This window comes from Danaus plexippus, chromosome Z (genome assembly GCF_018135715.1).
Source record: "Danaus plexippus chromosome Z, MEX_DaPlex, whole genome shotgun sequence".
Lineage (NCBI taxonomy): Eukaryota > Metazoa > Arthropoda > Insecta > Lepidoptera > Nymphalidae > Danaus > Danaus plexippus.
The window spans coordinates 9,810,284-9,832,753 of NC_083559.1; the positions used below are offsets into that span (position 1 = coordinate 9,810,284).

At 29.1% G+C, this 22,470-nt stretch overlaps 1 protein-coding gene across 5 annotated transcripts in view; it reads right to left on the reverse strand.

The window, feature by feature from the left end:
* LOC116778063 (protein NDRG3) overlaps window positions 1-22,470 on the reverse strand; it is a 55,168-nt gene that overhangs the window by 11,678 nt on the left and 21,020 nt on the right. For all 5 annotated transcript variants that reach the window (XM_032671919.2, XM_032671916.2, XM_032671922.2 and 2 more), the window contains one exon: window positions 13,098-13,215. In XM_032671919.2, coding sequence (XP_032527810.1) covers window positions 13,098-13,215 — 118 coding nt within the window. The remainder of the gene's footprint in view (window positions 1-13,097; window positions 13,216-22,470) is intronic.

Below are 22,470 nucleotides of genomic sequence, written 5' to 3' on the forward strand. Positions count from 1 at the left end.
AGAAAATTAAACCAGTTATAATTTAAAAAAAAGAAAAGCAAATATTTGTTATATAATTTTGTCACAAATAACATAATTTTCTTTATTTTATTCATAACAAGAGATTGTTTAGATTGGTTAGATGTATAAATTGACGTTTTCTAAAAGTTATTTTATTTTGAATATCATTGGTTGATGATTACAAGAGTTGATTCTGGTGTTTATAATCGGCCTTTTGTTTGGAACAATAAATAATTTACGCCTTTTTATTACTAAAATATTAATTCACAGGCCTAGAATTTTTTGTATCATTCAAGAGCAAAATTGTATCACAATTACAAGAAGAGTTTTAAAACATAGCAATTTTTAGAATAATGGATGTTCTACAAGTAAGTAGGCATTCGCAATTTCATAGTTCTACAAGGCATTCCATTTGGCAATCAAATCTGTGAGGTGACCTACTTCGAACAAGTGGCTAATTTTGACAACGTCGACTGCAAACTGGTATTAATTTGATATAAAAATTAACGCGTACATAAAAAATGACTTTAAGAAACAATTTTTTTTTAATTTCTTGTAAAAATTGAAATATACCAATATTTTTAGGTTTTAGCCTTTAATTTTTAGGTTTTTGGTTATCAGAAAGAGAAGTTTAAATGATTTATTTCTGGTTTTTACTTAACCTTTGTCTGAGAAAAACCTGGCTGATATACAACAATATACTAGAATTGTGTTGTTTGCGTATGACACCAATGAAACAGTTATTTTATATGTATTTTACTTAACATTGTTCTGTTTACAAGTGTTTTTTAATTCATATATATCCTATATCTGTTATAGAACCGTTATGTATAAGTGCTAATAAAAAATGATATTTAAACCGACATCTACACGGTGTCTTTAGCTGTTTTTAAAATAAGCGCGACAAAAAACAATAACTGAAAGCCTATTAGAGCATAGATAGAGTGCAAGGGCAAGTTGTCTACTTTTAATATTTTTTCCCTTCGGAATAGAAGATAAAATAAAAAATATTATTTGGATAAAAAAAAAAAAAATTATGTGTATAATACAGGTTTTTAAACCATAATTCTATTTGCATAGAAAAAGGAAACCAAATAAAACGTATGGAGTATTAAATTTAAATAAATCCCGTGGCGACGTGCCGACTCTTCGTAATCCACTTTACTATTTTATTAATTCTTGGTTTCTAAAATAGAACCAAAGAAATAAATAAAATAAAAGTTATAACTTCTAGACTTTCTGAAAGTAATAGGTAAAATATAAAAAAAATAATCGATCACAGCTTACGAATAACCTACAATGCGTAACAAAAACAGAAATGTAATTATTTAAGAATGTACGTATATGTTCTGACGACCTTTGAAATTAGGGGAGTTGATTTTTGCCGGGTGTCCTTAATTGTGGCGTTCACCCTACGGACCGCTCACAGACACATTATGGACCGAAAAAACAGTTTCGTTATTTAGGATAAATTACATGAAATAGTACATCTTCTTTTCTGTATTGGTTTGTGAAAACAGTTAAAAGATTTAAGTACGACAAGTTTTATATCGTAAGTTTGAATTTTACTTTCTATATTTATTTTTCGTCAAAGTTAATTTTAGTTTACCGAAACGTTCGTTGCATTTCAATGTGAATGGATTTACATATAAATGTCGAGAATATAGATTTCATTCCGATAACTAAATCGTTGTCATATCTGAATCTGTGCAGGTATAGTTTAGTAATAACTAGTCAGATACCAGTATTCGATAAACCACAAATTAACATTTACAGCAACCTGTCACTTGCAATAACAATGGTTGGATCAAAATCATATTTATAGTAAATATAACTACATTTACTTAATTATTTACTATTATACTAGTATTTATAAAAATTCTTTGAGTTAGTAACGAAAGAAAAAATTAATATCATGTTTTTATGCAATAAAATTTGTCTTGAGTACAAGAAGATAGTCACAATGTAAGCTCAAATCTTACACGTAAAGTAATCAATTTATTTTATACTATAAGCGTAATTAAATCAATTGACTATAGAAATTTCAACTTGGGGACTTAATTCCGAAGACTTAAACAGCAAGTTTGCTGTTTAAGAATAATAAAAAAAAAAAGGTCATAATAATAGGTTATAATAATTAGAAGTTGAAAAGATTAAAGAAATATGTCGTTGTAGTATTATATTCACTCCTGAAAAAACCCAGGCTGCGCGTATTAAATAAAACATAATTGCATTTCGTTGTTAAATCATTTCCTTTATTAAAAGAGGATTTTCCATAACGAAGCAACTCATTTAAGTTTAATGGAGAAGTTGTCCCCAGGGGAATCCAATGACCTGGAATGCTTTATGGAATATTAAAAGTAAAATAAAAACATTTATAGATGAAATATTTTTTTAACTTTAAATGTAAATTTATTTTTATAAAAGCTCTTATTAATTTATTGTTTTCAAGTTCTTCGCATCACCAACAGAACGAAATGAAAACTACTTATAGATCTGTGTTTTAAAAATCTTTCACTTGTATCATCTTAAGGTTTAGTAAAACGATATTTATATTAAAGTGTTTGGTGCTAGAAAACTAGAGACGATACCCTGTTGAAGATATACACTTGTGTAGAATAGGTTTGGGTGCTGTAGCAAAATGAATACTTTGGTTCGATTGATAATACTTAACTGAAGTGAATTTTAAATAAATAACCATTTTATAAATACATGTATTGCTACCCAATGTTAATTATATTTTGCGTTCAGTTGAAATGACAATAACAAGTACAATTCAGGTCCATAGAACATCCTCAATATATTGCTGACATTATATTAGCACAAACAAGTTTTTTTTAGCAACAGTTAAATTTCTTTTCACCAATATCGTGATTATTAGCGATTCCAATTTCATAATACATACATATTTATTCGAATAAAATATAAATAAACCATCAAAATCTTCGCTTATAGTTTTGTTTTAATTAATTCAAATAACGTCAAATTTAGCATACAAAATACAATGAATAGTTCGAGTAAGTTTCGTTTCATATCTAACAATTAAGTTGAGGATATTTGTTCTCAAATGTAATTAATTGTAAATATTCTCACAGTACTGGTCAATTAAGTTATATATGCTTGCATATACATGTGATAATTATAGATATAATGAGATCTAAGACTTTCGCGAGTATTCATTTTGATAAAATATATATTTTCGAATTTACAACACGTTTTTCATTATTTTAACTATATACACCCGACGTCTCGGTTACTTTGTAGCAACCTTCATCACGGACAGACAAGACGAAAAATTTTCATTAAAGTATTAGTTGATGAAGGATGGATTTATTAGTTTTATTTAAATTATTAATATATTTTAATTCTTATAAATCTGGATAATGTAACGTCATGAAAATGTAATTGTTCATAAAATTAGATTGACCAAGTTAACCGAAAAAAAAAACAAATATAGTATATAAGTATTAAATTAAAATTTATCTATATCAGTATGTTAAACAGTTTTTACTGAAATGTTGATTACAGAAGATGGATTTACAATGTTTAACACATGATGGTAGAACTTTATAACGTGATAACTATAATGATAAAAATCTATAACAATAAAAACTATACCAATAAAGAATTTTAATCTTCGACAAGTTAAGGATCCTCATTACCATCACCGCAAACGTGAAACCTGCATTAATAATGACTTAATAGTATTATTAAATATAAATTAACAATCTTATTTTTAATGCACTCAAAGTTCATTACTATCTTAAAACACAAATAACCTTAGATTAGTTACATATTATATAAGATAAGAAAACTGTTTTAAGGTTTTAAGAGGTTACGTCATAGTGCAATGAAGTTAATGTAGCTGTTGCTACTTTGGAGAAGCTGCGATGGCTAAATTTCACATTAATGTTAATATAATATATTGCATTCGAAAACCTGCATAGGAGAATAGGGATAAATATCAAATCATGAATATTAGTTTTAGATTGAATATAGACAGAAACGCAGACTAAGTTAAGGGAAGGCAATTTAATTGGAGAAGAGCGGGCGCCCTGTCTTGTAGCAATAGCTTGATTGGCATCTCCGACATGTAAACTAATCAATAAAACTAATTAACACTGTATATATATTTAATATAAGTGATATAATCTAAATAATAAAATTACATGTTCTTTTAATTGTAAGTTTATATTATTTTTAATATAGTTATTTTTTCCGAAGTTTTGTGTTTTGAAATATCGTCTGTTTGCGTGACGGATGCTAATCATACAGTTTATAGTTTAATTGCCAGGATAATCTGAAACCGTGGTATTCACATGTAGTCGAAAAAAATATAATAATTATAGAAACATTAACTATTAAGTTACATTTAAAAGAATCAATGTCAGGAACTGATGTAACAATACTGTTAGGTATATATTATTTTGTCGCATTGCGGTTTAAAAATATTAATAGGAAATATTATAAAGAAATTGGTACTAAATAAATATATTTTAAATGTTTTAACTGGTTCATCTCCACAGTGGAAGTCAATGGAGTCAAGTAGCGGCGATGACACTATGGAGTGCTCTTTGCTCTAGTGCCATCTTTATTTATACAGAGGGACTTTCAAGTGGTATCCACTTTTTAAATATCGTCAGTCGTTTTGTTAAAAATTATAGGATAAGTATTCAATCTTGACCGAAATACTGATTTACCCGTGGATTTACAACTGATAATAACTTGTCCCGAGAACATTACAATCATTATGAATATAAATTAGCTTCTCGGGGGGTCGTGGAACGTTTGCTCAGCGACCAGTGGACGAATTGTTAAATTCTCATTTGCTCAGTTTAGAGTGCTTATCTTGTAATAATGCGACCCATCTCATCCGTTTGTGATTTTTTATGACAATATTAATAATTTGTAATATATTTTTCGGTTTGCGGTAGTATAATTAAAAACTGTATTATAGAGAATTCATTATTCAAATGGACGGTGGCGCGTGCCATTCATAAAAATCAATACAACCCTCGAGCCCGAGTCGCGCTCGCAAGGACACCCGCATAATACCAACTTACTCAAATTTGTAATTTGTATATAATTTTGTTTAGTTCGGATTCGTATACAAATCTTTAAATTTCCTGTGTAGCTTATACAGAATGAAAAACACGTAGCAAAATATTTGCAAAGGTTTGTTCGTACGTTATGTTCACAAAACGTGAATTTCAATGTTTTTTGTTCCATTTAAATGATGAAGATAACATTTACAAAAAGTTATATCCATTTTCATAACATGTATAGGACTGCCGCAAAATTTTTAAGTATAGTAAGTAATCACCAGTGAGTTGAAGTGGACAAAATATAAAAGAAATATAAACATTATTTACATAAGAACGTGTATAGTGTGATTGTACACATCGATCTGTTAGTATTCGTGACCGTGGGTGCGGTGCCTCTCAGTCAACCGCTATCAGGTGACGGCATGCGACTAATGTGTACTCTATCAACAGTCGTTTTTCTAATTGACTCCTACATACAGTCATTTAGTTGATGTGTAGTGACTGTGACATTCGCTCGATTAAATAAACGACCGGTGGCCGGTGGGCTGTCCGTGTCCGTGTACTGTCTAGACGTCATGTAATATTGATAGACCGAGATGAACACAACATCGCGCGGCGTAATAGCATGTTTTACGGTCACCTTAAACACTCACTTGGATAATCTAACAGTGAAATATTCAAGCCACACAAACATTCAAACTTATATTAAAAAATTAATACTTTTCCAATTAACTCACAATTTCTAAGATTTAAGGGATGTAACAGAAAGAAACAGTTAATCAAATGTTAAAGAATGAATCCACATTATTTAAGGTGCCCGACAACACCGTGCCAGTGAAGTGTGAGGTCAATATATTGGACGTGAAGTGAGGGTGACTTGGCTTTATAAAACAGCTAGGTACCAGCCCCGGCTTCGCACGGGCTCTTTCCAAAAAATATAAAATAATTAAACTTATACTATGATAACTTTCAAATGGTACGCCCAATTCAAAGATATTAAAAAGTAATTTACAGATACTGATGTAGGCTTGAAAACCGTATTTATGTAAATAGCTTTCCAATAAACGCTTTAGGAATGATCATTATTAAAAGTTGTAAAATGGATATAGTATGTTATCCTCAAGGTATAGACATATGCCACCGCGGACTTTTCTGTAGACCTATATAATATACACAATTCCACCATAGATTATTTTGTTAGATCTTAAAGACCTAAGGCAGCGTTTTCGTTAAATGCTCTCATACGGCTCATGTTTTGCAGACATCTTAAACAAATATCGTTAATGTGAACACACAAGGAAATAAAAAAACTTAACAAATTATATACTAAAATCTTCCTCGAGAATCACGTTATCGAGTGGAGATAACTGTTTGATAATCGGTGCAGTAGTTTTTACGTTTATCGCGAACAGAGAGACAGACAGACGCGGCGAGGGACTTTGTTTTATAATATGTATTGATGATAATAGAAACAAACAATTTGTGCGGATTGAACACGTCGCAAACCTGCTATAACTATGTATTATGAAAGTCAATCTACATTAAAATAAACTTCAATATCATTCGATAACTAGAATGAGCTTCATTATAGTCAAAGCGATAAATACCATCGCCTGTTTTAATAAATTAAAATTATTTTGTAAGCAGCGAATGAACTATTCGTATGTATAGTTTGAATGAGAAGTGCAGGGAAACAAATTGCAGTGGGATTATCTGGACACAAAGTTCATTTGTCGATTGGTTTGGTGAGGCGACGGAACATAATGCGTTTTCCGTTAGCGAGCGTACGTTCCGGACGTGGTTTATTCAGGTGTGGATGTTGGGAAACATTCAATTTTCCTTTTAAAATACGTATATCACTTTATATAATGATTTCCTTAAATTCTATGAAACTAGACATTGCCTACATACTATAATTTTGACACGGATATATTTTATTTTCTTATTACTATATATTGTATAAAATAGGCTAATTATGACGGTATTTTTTAATTTTTCATTATATTAAATAAAATAGAGGTATTACATAATTTTTAAACGAATTTATTGAAATTTGTTGTAAATTACTTTGTGTTTTTGAAAAAGAATGATACTTTACGACATAGGATTTTACTTATATATATATATATATATATCAATTAAATTAACCTGGAAGCGGATTAAATACTGCACGGAAATCTCAGTTTTAACAATTCATACTATTTGTTTTTATTGTTTAAAAAAGAATAAAAATTATAAAATAAATTGTAAACCCCTTCTAAAAGATTTTTGATTTTTATTTATACAATTATGGCAAAACATATTTTATATTATCGGGATAAAAAAAAAAATTAAATAGGTAATTTAAAAAATGCTAGCTTTAAGCAATTTATTTCAAGTACTAAGATATTTTTTCTGATATTTGTTACAGCAGTAAACCCCTTCATCTTAATACACTTTATGGGCGCTACCAAGCTTAGTGTACTTCAAAATTCTTAATTAGTAAATTGCTTCTCTGTACTTCATATGATTAAGAGCAAAGGAAAACAGAAATCTTCTTACTTCATATTCTTAATTATATATTGTATTAAGACAATTTTCATGATATATTAAAAATATTTCTTGTCGATGATTAAAAAAATTATGTAGATTTGGGTTGTTAGAAAAAAAAGTATTTCTTCTTTTTTACCAAAGTAAGTACGGAATATTACTGGGCAATTTCCTTTAAAATTGTTCGGAACCTTTCATGCCCAAGTGCCACCGTTGCCTCGATAGCATAAAATGTGATCCTGATTTAACTGTAGTATAAACATAAGGAAAATTAAAGGCTGGTTATTTTTTTATGAATAAAAAATATTATTATATAGTGTCATATAGCTTACTTTTATTTAGAGGTATCCATAATATAAATATATAAAAGATTAGATATAAATTTGCAAGCCGTTATAACTTTTCGATAAATTTATCAACGTCAGAGTAAAACAAAATGATATTTAACTAGTTTAGAAACTAGCAAACGATTCATTTATTGAACTGAAACTTTTAATCCCTTCTACAAACACTGGCCTAGCTTATTCACAACGAGTGCTGAAACGCTAAGCTTTTAAGAATTGAATAGATGAAAGGTCATATTTCTAAAGTTCAAATACATACAGAATATGAAACTATCCTATTGTTACGAAAGAGAGATAAAATATTCGATTTAATATTAATATAAAGTATCAAATATTTTTCATTTAAATAAAGACTTAATACTGAATATACTTATTATTGTAAGGTATCTATTTAATTGCTTATTCGAATTAATCCACTGTTTTTTTAATTTACTTCTGTTGGATCTTAAAAAATATGTATAACTTGAAATAAAGTCCAGTTACGATTAGCCTATCGTTAATACAGGCGCTGGACTGAATAAAGGAGTTGCAGGGAGTTTTATCTTAAAGAGTAAAAAGATAAATAAAGAAATTTACTGAGGAGAGACAACAAAACAGACTGAAAAATTATAAGTAAATGTATAACTATGTATAATTTTAAATAAAACGTAAATTACGATGTACGAATTCCTTTAAAGCAAGGGATTTAAAGGACAATCAAACAAACGAACTCACTAATTGTAGACTAAATAACAATCAACGCCGTCTGCCCTCATCTGACATGTGTCTACCCGCGCTCGAGAGTTTCTTGCAGGCTCCAAAATATTCAACATATATGAAAGTATAAGTACCTCGGTTTGTCAATTTTAAATTTTTCATTTCCAAATAATATTGAAATGAAGTGAGAAGATCTCTCAATTGAAATAAAATCTAGAATATTCTGAATCCAACCTATTCGTGTAAAGCTAAGCGAATTAATTGAAGCCTTAAATGATAGACGGATTCAGTATTCCGCATTAAAAGCTGGGCTCCGCTGGATAACTGAGTTTCCGTTGCCCGGGGAACCGGGCCTCTATTATATTGCGCTCACGTTATTTTGGATTGTTTCTACTTTTATGTTTGATATATCGCAGGGTTACGAACTTTTGAACGGTTAAGTCGATAGCTTCGGACAAAGGTTTTGGGAAAATCAATTTCAAATACTCAAGTTAAAAGTTGAACATTTTGAGGAATTATAGCGTAATAGGTGTAAAAATATTAATGAAACTTGAAACCTGGTAAACATTTCATTATATGGACTTATCGAATCTTCTATTATTCACATAGTGTAGAGAGTCAACTAAAAGGGTACATTACGTAAACGTGGACTACAAAAGCCAATTGCACTTATGTCCTTGATATTCCAATTGCGAGAAAATTCAAGACTATATCGAAAACATAAAATATTTTATGAGTTATTTTGACGTAACTTATTCCTCCAAGAACAAACCCTCAAGGTACTTTCGGTTTGAAATCGAATACGAGAATGATTGGTGTATTTAAAATATACCAATATAAGATTTGAATTTTCACAAGCGAGGTAAATATTGGCGTGCCGCGTAATATTTATCGTGATCCGATAAAATACAATGTGACAACGATATAAATGAAATGCAAACAAAATAAACGTAATAAGTATTTTCCGTTATTTGTTGAGGTGTCACTGTATCTGTTGTTTTTAATTTAATCAGTTATAGTCGTGGTACGACTGACTTTGTATAATGTTACAAGAAATTTTAACGAGCTTCCTAATAATTTTTTTTAAAATGTTCGGGAGCTTTCAACAATGGTATTAGTGAGAAAACTCTTCAACGGTCGTATCTAAAGCCTGCACTTGTTTCGACTCTATATCTCGCTGGAACACTCTTAAACAACAGACCGACACTGTTACTTACAGACACCAATACCTAAATGTTTGCGTTTGTGACCTACTTTAACGAAAATGTTTCTTGTTAATATAATTTTGTTCGAATAAATATTTAAATTACATGAAGAGTTATTTATAATATTCTCACCATCAGTTATTGCTTATGACCTCAATAGCAACCACATTTTCTTAATGCGAATGAATGCGTGGCATTGAATCTTTAGGTTAAAACTGTATCCATTCCGTAGAAAATAATTTTATCCGCCTTTTTATGCACGTAAGCCATAATTCAACACATAATTAGAAAATGATAACAAATATGTTCCACAGGATCATTATTTCACTTAGTCAATGAATGTAACTTTGATGGAGTCCGTTTATACAACGAATATACATAAGTGTGATTTACTCAAATCGCCGTTTGTGGTTTAATTATTAATAAAAAAATCATTCAGGCTTCAAAAAATCTTTATGACAATTAATGCGATCAAACTTTTGAAAAAGTATACATATCATTTAGGATTAAAAAAATCTTTAAGAGAAATGACTAGATCAGACATCGGAAGCCATGAGGTTGAGGAAAAATTTAATTTATGAATAAAAAAATGTTTTGTTTCAGACTCAAAATACACGTTTTTTAATGAAATATCTCAAGGTATATCACTTTCAATTGAATTTTAAACTTTTAAAGGTCTGAAAACGTTTAGACTTTTAGCCCCTACTTTTGTGACAAGCATTTAAACTAAAGTTATATTAAAATTTGAGTTAAATATTTTCCCGTTAAATAGTCGCCAGGCTGAAATATATATAAATAAATATCCTTAAAAAAGCGTCTACAAGCAAATACTTTGATTTTTACAAAAGGTTTGTACACTAATAAGATATAACTGAAACAATCTATTTGGTAATAAATTTTTAATATTACTTCTAAATGATACTGTTGTTTTATATACTGTGTGTTTGTTGTATTTCATTTTTTGTTTATAATTTAGGTTTTAGGTAAACTTTGGTCAGTGGAGTTACGCTTGATACTAATTCTGAAACAGCGGAAGTCACCATAGCGTCCATAGTTTTGGTAAGCGAATAGAAGACAGACAAATATATTTTTTTACTTATCTACTTTATAATCTGAAGACATAATGTATAATACATGAAATTCTTCCGATAAAATCATTTACTTAAAACCTACATAAAGGTTGAAATTTTAAACGAAACACCAGAATTTTACTTTCGAATTTATTAAAATATATACAATGTATATAATAGAAGATTTTAGATAATTAAATATTGGTCATTTAATATAAAAGTCATAATACATGTCAGAAAGGTAGATTTTTGCAATGTAGTACGAGATCATCAAGTCTAAAGACTGAATATATTCTCTGTAAGAAGGATATTATCATTCTAGCGTTTAATTTAATATTAATTAGATGGATAAAATTGTAGATCTACCCATGTACAATTTAAAAAAGCATTATAAATACAGCGACTATTGTGGTAGGGATGGGTCCGTTTTAAAAAACAAAAAATTTGTATATCAAAGAATAACTGGAAAATGCTTTGACATTCAGAAGATTAAATTTCGACGAGCATTTCTCAGACAGTAAATGACTTAGAGACGGGAGGCCTGCGGAGTGCGGACTGACTGTTCTGGAGACAGCGAAAGATGAAATTCTTTTTAAGGTTATATCATAGCAGAAAAATACATTCAGTGGAAAATGGAAGGACTTTAGGTGTAGTTGTAGCAGTAAAATTGAAATACAGGTTTTACTACAAGTAGTTGCAGTCATTGCGTTTAAAGTTTCTTTAATGTGTACCACTAAATTCGGAATCTGGTGTAGAACTTTAGTACAGATGTTTTTAAAAACTGCCATATAAAAATTAAAGATTTATACGTATAGGGCAATGTGATAATGTACGAGTATTTTCGAATAGTCTGTTATTTAATAAAAGTCGTTCGATATCAACAACGTACGCCGGTTTATCAGAGTTTTTAAAGGGGATATATAAAAATTTTAAATGAAAAGTTAATAAAATATCTGTAGATGTTTAAAGCTTGTTGAGTTCACTAAAAGCTATTAGGTACTTCCTGTTACTATAACAGTCGATTACTCACGCTCGATAGTATTTTACCGTTTATTGAAATAATATATCGCAAATTGCTCTTTAGTTTACAATTTTTTAATAAAAAACTGTTCCACAATGCATCACTATGCATTGCAAACTCTATGCAAACCTCACTGGTTTATTAAATGCAAATCATGTAGTCGATTGCCGTTGTTTTAGACGCGATTAATTCGCGTTTCCAATCAACGAACGACGCGTGTTTGAAATATTCAAGCGACAGATTATTGAAGTGTATCTACATCAATTACTTTACAGTTCAAATCATCGCTTCCGAGATAATGCTTGAAAAATAACAAAAGTGTATTGGACTTACTAACAATAACAGTGGAATTTTTCTTAATCATCACATTCTTTGTTTTCACGGATGTATGTTATCGGATATCGTATGTGATGTATGTTATCGGAAAATATGGAATATTCCTCCCTTTCTAGCTTTATACATGTATTTTTTTGTGAATTGTAATGAATAAATTCAACGTATTTTGACAACCTCCGCCCAGTAATTCTAATTTGTTCGTGCATCAAATTTCAAAAATTCCAAAGCCATATTCCGACGTAGTTGCAAATACAATAACGTCGAAATATTTTACTAAAACATATATTTCTTCAAAATATTATAATATATTTAGATTTTAAAGAGTAATTATTTTTATAACGAAACCAATTCTAGTTTTATTATAAATTCCTAAGGTAAATTAAATTTAAAAAAATTATTGTCCTTTATATGATAGCTATATCATGAATACTATATTAAATGTTATTTTTTTATAGTTAAAGAAATATGATTCTTCTTCTTTCTCTATAACTCTCGACAACGGCAATAATTGGGTTCTATTCAGAAACCTTCAATAGGATCGAGAGGCCGGTTAAGCGTTTTTGAAGATTTATTTTAATAATTCCAAAGAAAATGAAACTAATATTTTCGGATTACTACGTGTCATTTTATTATTTTTAAAAGCTACACACTCCCGACGTTTCGATTACATTGCAGCAACCCTGATCACGAGCAGACGAGATGAGAATGTCTACCTCATACATATACATGTCTGAATCATACAAATATAGTTAGTCATTATATACATATGTTATTAACTGTGAGCATATGTTTGAATGAACTAACTTATAGTTGGAACGTTTCCCTTAAAATATATAAGAAAGAGTACTTACTCGTCAGGCAGCGTGGGCGCCCCCTCTTCCTGGCCTGGCGCATTTACGTGCAGAACGCAGAAATTCTCCAACAACGCTCTCATGTCCACGTAGTTGAAGAATGGTTGGAAGCTGGTATCTGGAGACATTCATACGCCTTACAATCTATGATTTAGCGTCCTATATCTATTTTCTTTCTTTACATAGGTGTACCTTATTATAAACTTATATGCATTTATTTAAAATAATATGCCACATGTACATACAAGTAAATTTATGCAAGGACATATTCGCATTGCGGGTTAAATTAACAACTGGAGCCTTTTGCAAGTTAAATCGCTAAGCAATTTCGCGGGCATAAATTTGACCATATTGTCACAAATTAGTTCAGCTCTCTGAACAATGGTTTAATACACAAATGATAACCTGCTCTCGACGATAACTTTGTTCGAGTATTATCGAGGAACAAACCATAGCATTTTAAGTAACCGTGAGAGTAGTTCCTCGTCAATTTATTATGTGCCAATAAAATAAAACTGTCTTTCGAATAAAAGTAACAAAACCGATGTTTAATCTTTACTTGTTTGTTTCTATTGCTCATCTATATCAAATTACCCAAAGTTGTCAAAAAATTATGTGTTTAAAATTAAAAAACTTTTGTGATCTAGTTTACATAAAATTTTAAAATGATATTTTTAATTGAGTTGTAGAACTATTTCACGAGCAGATAGAAAAAATTCAGAAGTTATTTCGATGTCGGTCCCTGGTCCACAAAAAATTGTTACCAATTCCAATATCCGCTTATACATACAGCAGTTTTTATACGTAAATTAAAACTGAATTTGAAATATATTCGTCATTATAATATGCTGTTATAACAACTCTATGTAACGATATTTGAATGATATTTTTAATGCCCCGTTTACTTACAATAACCTATTAATATTAATATTCTTTGGTCCTATGTAAATTATGTAAGAATAGGATAGTAAAGTATCATCAATACATATATAATAAGACAGTAAAAATCGAATGTCTGTGCATTAAATATTTTTCCATAAAATGATAGGAGGCAATTAAAGAAGAGTCATAGAAACCAAAAAAAAATTTTTTCTAATTTTTGTCTGTCCGTCTGTCTGGTACGTTATAACTTAAAACTACTCAACGGCTTTGAACGCGATTTTCAAAGTTGGATTACATATAATTAGGAGTCAAAACTTTGTTTCGTCAAAATCGGTTAAGAGAAAAAGAAGTTATGATGAATTTTAAGTTTGATGTATGTATATATGGTTATTCGAAAAGAGACCAACACGCGGGCGGAGCCGCGGGCAACAGCTAGTTTATAATAAAGGCTTGTAACCGATAAACTTGATATACACGTCGTCAGCGTATTCTTTAATAGGTATTTATAAAGGTCGTGAACGTGACAAAATCTGGAAACATCACAGTGTTGACGTTTTGCTTAAATAATATAAATTGTAGATTGCAGATCGTTTTGTCTGACGAAAAAAATAAATCGACTTTTTTCCCATAAATTTTGAGTTCTGTCTTTTATCTAAGGTAACAAAATCTTAAAAGTAATACAATTTCTTAACAATTTTTTTTCAAAAAATTACGTAATAGGATAAACGAAATTTTTGGATTCAGAATCACGGAAACTTTTAAACTAATTAATTAAAATTTTAACGTGTCAAAATAAATCTTTTGTTAATAAATAATATTGGTAGTAACAGCTGCTGGCTCTTTATTAATTTATATTATGAACGACCAATAAATAACTGGCTGTGTAATGGATAAGTTTAAATACATTTTCATATTTAATATACTGTTGAGCTTCTGTACTCACGGATTTAAAAGTTTCTAAATCCCCTTTAAACAAGCGGATTAAACACAGACAGGTGTTCCTTGTTCGTTCAGAAATAATTTTCAAAGACAAAGATTGTAAATTAGTCTATGCAGTTGAGGATTCCAGATATTCCTATACCTATCGATATAGTTTTATATACATGTCATTATATAAAAATATACCACTGTCTTGTTTCTATTTACGGTATCAATAAAATTTATAGCATAGTCGGGTAAAGAAAGCATAAATATTTGAATAGCGTAAGACGGTCTGATGCTTAAATTATTAAAAACCAGCTCGCTTTAGTACACTAAGCTTTCACTGAAGCGTTCGACAAAACATTTTGAATGAGTTTTTTGAGAACCTATAAGAGTGAGCACTCGGATTAGTATCGAATTAACTTTTCGGATACATTCAACGACGGATTATATGATGTAGATAAAGGAAAATTCTAATATTAAAACTGGGGCTTTATATGGAAGTATGTAAATATGGGCTTAATGAGAATTCAAAAAAAAAAAGGAACCTTAAAAAATGTCGATCATAACATGAATTTGATAACCGAATATGTTTCTTACAAGGTACGCTAGTTGGATCTTCCAGATTTTGTTTCGAAGTGAAATTTAATACCTTACTGCCATTGTCTTGAACAGTGGCAGTGAGGTATTAAATGTCACCCGGAACTGGGATTGTGAAAAATTTAAGCTGGTTTTTATTGAGATCGGTCAGTTTGATAAGTTTTCAGCAAAGTTTAATCGCTTTCACAAAAGATCTACTGATTTCAAATCAACACTTATTGACTTTGGAGATTAGTATCTACGACTTATTTGTAATTTTATAAATCGTTATATTTATATATTATGATATTAAGGATTTAAATGTTTTGTTGTTTATGTTTAAAAGTTAAAAGTATTTTTTTGGCTTATATAAAATAGCAATTGTACAATTATTTCCAGTCCCACCCATTTTATCAGACATCACGTTAAATTTTAAAACATTGTCTTATTTAAAGTCAGTGAACGACTTTTTTTGAATATTTTTTTAGAACGTACTATCCGTTATATGAAATATTACGGTATAGAGAATATGCGTTTAAACCAAATTTTTAAAATAGTTCCTATGTTCCTAAGTTAAGAATCGCGTTATCATATATCTCGAAGCTAACAGCCTAGACTTAATTATCTCACAATTAGTGATGATAATTGCTCAAAGTAAACCACGACAACTCTACTTTATACACGGCCTTTAACTGGAGTCAGTTTCCTCGAATTAGACAGGTCTTATAAACTACTGCTGACAAATATACGTTTCAAGTAAAACATTCAAATTTTAACTGAGGATTTGCGGTTTATTCTTCAAAGGTTTTTTTTTTGTAATATTACAGTGGAATGATTTACTTTCATCTTATAGTTTACGGTTTTTTATTAGCTTTATCTTTATCTTTATATAGTAATGACTCGTAATCTTTTTAATAAACAATTATTAATATTTTTATTTGCTAAAATGTGAAAGTCATAATTGACTCAAATATTATACTCATATACTTATTGTACCTATATGGTATTGTAGAGATTATGTATTCTCGAACCAAATAATCTGTGTGTTGTGGGATTATTTGATGACAACACGATATTAGGCTATTAACTATTTGCTTTCATTAGATGACATTGTTTTATATGAGAGTTTTATAGATTTTTGGTTTTATTTTGTATGACGCAATAGTTTGGTGATATTTTTTAGTTGCGACTTGACTATAGCTGTTAGCCTCGATGGCTGTGACAGCGTCACCGGCTGAATACTTGTATGTAAGTGTTATATAGTTAGGTGATAGCAATGTGTAATTGAAAACCAAGGTATTTTTCTCATAAATTTAGAAAAGAACGTTGTAACAAGTATGTAAAAAAAATAAAAGATTTTATATTGTTAGAATAGGTACACGATAAGCAAAAATAAAAATAAAAACCGAAGGAGATTCGAAACCAATGTGCATTAGAGAATAACATGAAGAATCTTTTAAGAGATTTCGGTCCTTTTGTCTCACATCGTGCTTCCAACAAGCTTGATCATGAAACCTAAAAAATTTAAAAAACAGAAGTTGAAAAGAATCAGTATGAAAATGGAATGCAAAAATAAATCCATTTCAAAAAGAGAATTAGTTATAGAACGATATAGTAAATATACTTGAATGTACATACGTATAAGAAAAACGTATATCGTGCTCGGGATAGTTACGTCACGAGACATCTGCGGAATGTTGATTCTTTATATTGAGACTGGGAGAGCTGATATACATCAAAAGTTGACGTGAGCATACCGTGAATGTAGTGAAATAATTTTACTTGACAATTTTATTTTGTTAACATATAACGAGAAAAATTTTGTCGTTAGACCTTCGATCAATCTTTAGTAGATGTGAGGTATTTTTTTATGTAGTTCCCATAATAAAATACATATTGCATAAATATTACACGCAAGCGTAGGCATCAATATTATACATATCGATTTTTTTTAGTTTTGAAAAACAAGATAACATAGACCAATCAACTTACGACGGATAAAATAGAGCGGAATATACATTCAACCTTAAATCTTCAGTAAGAATTAATTTTACGTCTTATACAATACCATTTTAAAAAATTACAGTAAAATAATTTTTTGTTACAATGGGTCAACCATTGAGATTGAATCAATTTCGATAAGTCATAACCCTGTAATTGTAAACAGACTCCAACTTCAATACTGACCGGTTGGATATAGTTGCTATACTTAAGGAATAATAGCAGTAAATAATTTATATAAAAAAGGGTATGTACCGTACATCAGAAAAACATTACAAAGTCGATACAGCTCATAGAAATTTTAATACTGCGATAGTCATAATCAAGTAACGATTCTAAAGTAAATGTTGTATCAAAATAGTTTTTTTTTATTATTGGCTTTACCTTTTAATTTAACGAGATATAACACCAATAAAGTTATGAAAAGGTATGCTTTTACGTTAATTTATTTAAACACATTTAAGTTAAAGGATGTCGACCCTAAACACACTTCAAATAAACTTGAAGTGTCTCTGAGGATCCAACCCCAGGCGCGACTTTTAATTAGAGGCTATAATTAAAACATAGTTTCAGTCTCTTATAATAATTTACTATCTAAAGATCGTTTCGCTTTATGATACGAATCATTCACTAAAAATAATCTTACGTATATATAAATAGTAATAAAAGATACAAAGTTATTTTTTTTTAAATATACAAGAAATGAACAGTGAAATAGAGACACAGAAAAGAGGACGCAAAAAGAAAGGCGTCTTTGATGTCACTTTTTTAAAAATAAATAAGAAGTGTAAGGTTAAAAGAGTAATATTTATGAATTGGTGTTAGAAATGTAAGTTAATGAGGAATGCTTGTTGATTACAAGCTTTAATAGAAGTTTATTTTAACTAGCCTTTTATTATTAAGTTAATGTCTATCTAAACTGTGTTGTAGTACGTACGGTTATGGTTCGTTTGTTCTTCATATTACATGAAAGTTTGTTAAAATGGTGCACCATTAATCCGTGAGACCAATGTGGTTCAGGGCACAACTGAATTGTGAGCTTGATGGAATCAAACGACGTGCAAATAATTGGAAATCGCTTTTGTATCGCGTTTTAAACGATCCGCAAATAACAAGTTTATCGGCTTAACGTTTACTTTGCTATTGTTGTGTTTATTGCCAACGTCCACTGGTACAGTACTGGAATACAGTATTGGTTGAGAATGTATAAAAATATTATTATAAAATCATGAAATTATAGTAAGACGTTGGTTAATAGTTTTCTGCATATCAATATTGAAGTTTCAATTTGTCCTCTGTATCAATAACTGTCAATTTAAATTGCAGTAAACGGTTCGATCGAGAACAGCTTATACGCTGTATTTGAATAGATTTTACATATTCCCTATAAGATCATCCTGGAATATATTAAATTAACGACATTCCAATTTCAAATTGAATTAATTGTATCCTTATTCTTATGAAAATTTAAATACTTCATTGAAGCAGATAGCGAGTGAATTGTATCAAGGAGGTTATATTATTTTCTATTTTCGTTTTTGTTAGATTTTTTGTGTGAAATTAGTTTTTAAAATATTTGAATTCGAATAAATAAATCAATGAAATGAATACTGGCGAAAGTGTTACATCTGATTAAACAAATTAAAATCACTTTTTATAAGTAACATTATGAAGGTTTATATTTTTAATTTGTTAAGCATTAAACACTACAAAGAATGTTAATAATAGATCATGCAATATTTATCGATTAAATCTATTAAGTAGGCTTCAGGTAGTGGTATATAAAAAGTTATTAGTACTTTTATAAATTTATGTACAATAAGTAGACTTTTGCTGGAAATAAAGTATGGGCTATCTATTAAGAATAAATTGCGATCCAAACAAGGCCTTGATGAATATATGATGCAGTTTGTATAAGTAGTACCACCTTCTACAATTACGGTGGAGGAAATATTGTGATATTTATTATATGTTAATAGATGATGTATACTTAACTTTTATTGTTGTATATTACAAATAAAGTATAATTATTAATATTGAATTTATAACAATATTATAGTTTTTATTATATACCTTACTACAGGGTTCGTTGACCGTAGCACGCTCTTCACTAAGTACGACGAATTTTAAAAGTACCAATTGCAACATAGACAGCACTAAACAAAATTAATTTCGACTTGCTGCGAAACGTCTAATGAATAGATGAATAAATTAACAAAACAATCTAACAAATGTACAAAATGAAAAAAAAAAACAGGATTAAAAAAAAAGTTGTAACATACAACGTTTCTACGAATTGATATTTGTTCATTTTTTTTTATGGAACCATCTCATATATTCATTTTTGAATATAAACTTTTTTAACCTTTATTTCGTTGCAGGTCTGAGTTTTTACAGGCTTATGGATAAAAACAACGATGAAAAAAAAAAGGGATCAAAATCATATACGTGAGATTAAAAATTTATGGATGTATTGTTAATTTTGTTATTAAAGTACAGAGAATTGATTATTTTTTAATGAAAATGTATAATCATGTTACTTTTAACCGTTGCACCTTAAATACACGTTTGGTTATAATAATTAATTTCGAATTAATTCGATTTTCCATTGTAATAATCACCCAATACATATATAACATATATGTATAAGCGACACATACGACTTCTCCGGTTATGGTTGAATGGAACCATTATGGAAATTTAATTACTAAGAAGTTTAGCGAAGTGTAAAGAAGATTATATTGAAGTAAGTTCTAGCATTGACAACCGTTGCAACTATAGCGTCATATACGAACACATATATTTTGTTTAGTTGCCTAATTGATAAATTATTTTTATGAAGTAGGTTTAACATAACATTTTTTTACGTTTTGTCTATTATACATAGTTATAACCGAGACCTTTAAGGAATTGCATATAATAAATACGTTTGTAAATTTATTCCATATCCCGTCAAAGGACAGACGAAGTCCATCTGATAAACGGATTACAAAGCTCGCTCACGCATGATATAGAGATGCCAGTACCGCTTGTTTAACTCTGTGTTAGGGTGCAGTCACTGTGACGTTCACGTAGTTAAAGGATAAGCTGCGAACGTTTGAGAAAGCACTCAAGAGCGTGCGCTTATATAATCTTATTAAGGATTTTCTCTTGCTAGAAATGACAAAATGAAAGTTAATTTTAAATATACTCCAAGCCTTGTAAAAGCTTCGTTTTAAAGATATAAGAACTAACTGCTTCACTTTGAAATTATTATTCATCACTTTTTTACGTTGTTCGAACATAATACTATTAGCCAAAGATTAAACTCTCTGCCTGGGATATTATAATAAAATTATAATTAATTTGAGTTAAAAAAATTATTCAGTAGGTTTAATTTTTTGGAAAATGTATACATATTTATATACGACATATATAAACAGTAATAAATTTATAAAAATGTTACCTGCATTTGGTTAGAGCAAAAAAAGGAACATTTATGAAATTAGATTATTTGACGTGTAAAAACCAATTTTCATATCTGACTGCATATTTATAATGTTATTAAAAAGACGAAAGTGTTTGGTATTCAAAGGTATGTATCGAAATATCCTATAACAAAGTGAAAATATGCAAACGAAGCCCCGATTGAGGTAGAAGCGTCACTGAACGTTAAATTTACATGGAACTATTGAAATTCTTATTCAAAGGACAATGGGCGTATAACGCACTTTAAAATACTATTAAAAATAATAATTATATCTAAATTGATATCATAGAAAGCTTCATTTTCATCTTTATACTGTTATGGTTTAATTTCTCCATATTTACATGTAATATAAACATTTAATTCTAAGTAATGCGTAAAATTACTGTGCTTCTGAAGATTTATATAATACAAAATTGTGTGAAAATGATTTTAAACTAATGACTTTAATTTTATTCATATACAAAATAGACTTTTGAGCTCTTTATTAAATACTTCACATTATGAAATTTAAAAACGTAGCTCGGAAAATCAAAAGGAATTCATTTTAAACAGATGTCAGATATAAAAACTTTCAGAGCTCTTAAAAGGTTTACCTGAACTGCGACGCCGCGACTTAAAATGCAATGATAAATAATAATCGTCGAGTGGTCATTGCCATTTAAAATTCAATACAATTTCAATTTGATGTTTTTATTTTTATTTTCCATTTAATGTAATATTCTATGATGTACTTTATAGTGAGAACAAAAATCTAAAATAAAATTATCTGAATATTTTTTATAGTACTTAATTTGTAACTTTTTTCACTTTTTCACACTTTTGTCACTTTTTTCTAATTCCGTAAACAATTAATGTGATAAGGTATATTGATACTGTGAAATAAATTATTATAACAATAGGCATATAAATAAAAAATATACGAAAGTCAAAGTAGAAATACAAAATATATTAATTTATAATTTGTATAGTTCATTCCTTGTGTAGTCTTTTTTTTGTTTTATTAAATATTTCCGTTTGCAATAAAAGTAACACTCTGTATAAAGTGAAGGACATGGACAATAAATCAACGTAAATTTCATTCTAAAACCATAAAATAGAGGTAAAAAGGTTACATTTCTTGAACAAAAATTATTATCCCTCCTAGTTTTGGAAATCTGCGACATTAAAATAAGGAAAGAGAAAAATATGTTTCATGTAATACAATACACTTATATTTTATGCTTCGTTTCAAGTCTGACACTTTTTAAAGGTTTTTTTACCTGGGAAAAGGAGTTTTACTAAATTCATACGTATAATTTTCGTGTTTATAAATAAATTTAACTTCGCGAATTTTAAGGCGAGTCATAACATACACGAGAAAAAAGAAAATTTCAACAATTTTTCGGAACAAAACTTTGTAAGCGGTTTTTATTTTAATTTCTACGAAAGAATAATCTAATGACATCCCTATAAATAAGTTATTATCATTTAAATGAAACTAATATTCAACTATAATGACTAATTAATAACAAATAACTAAGT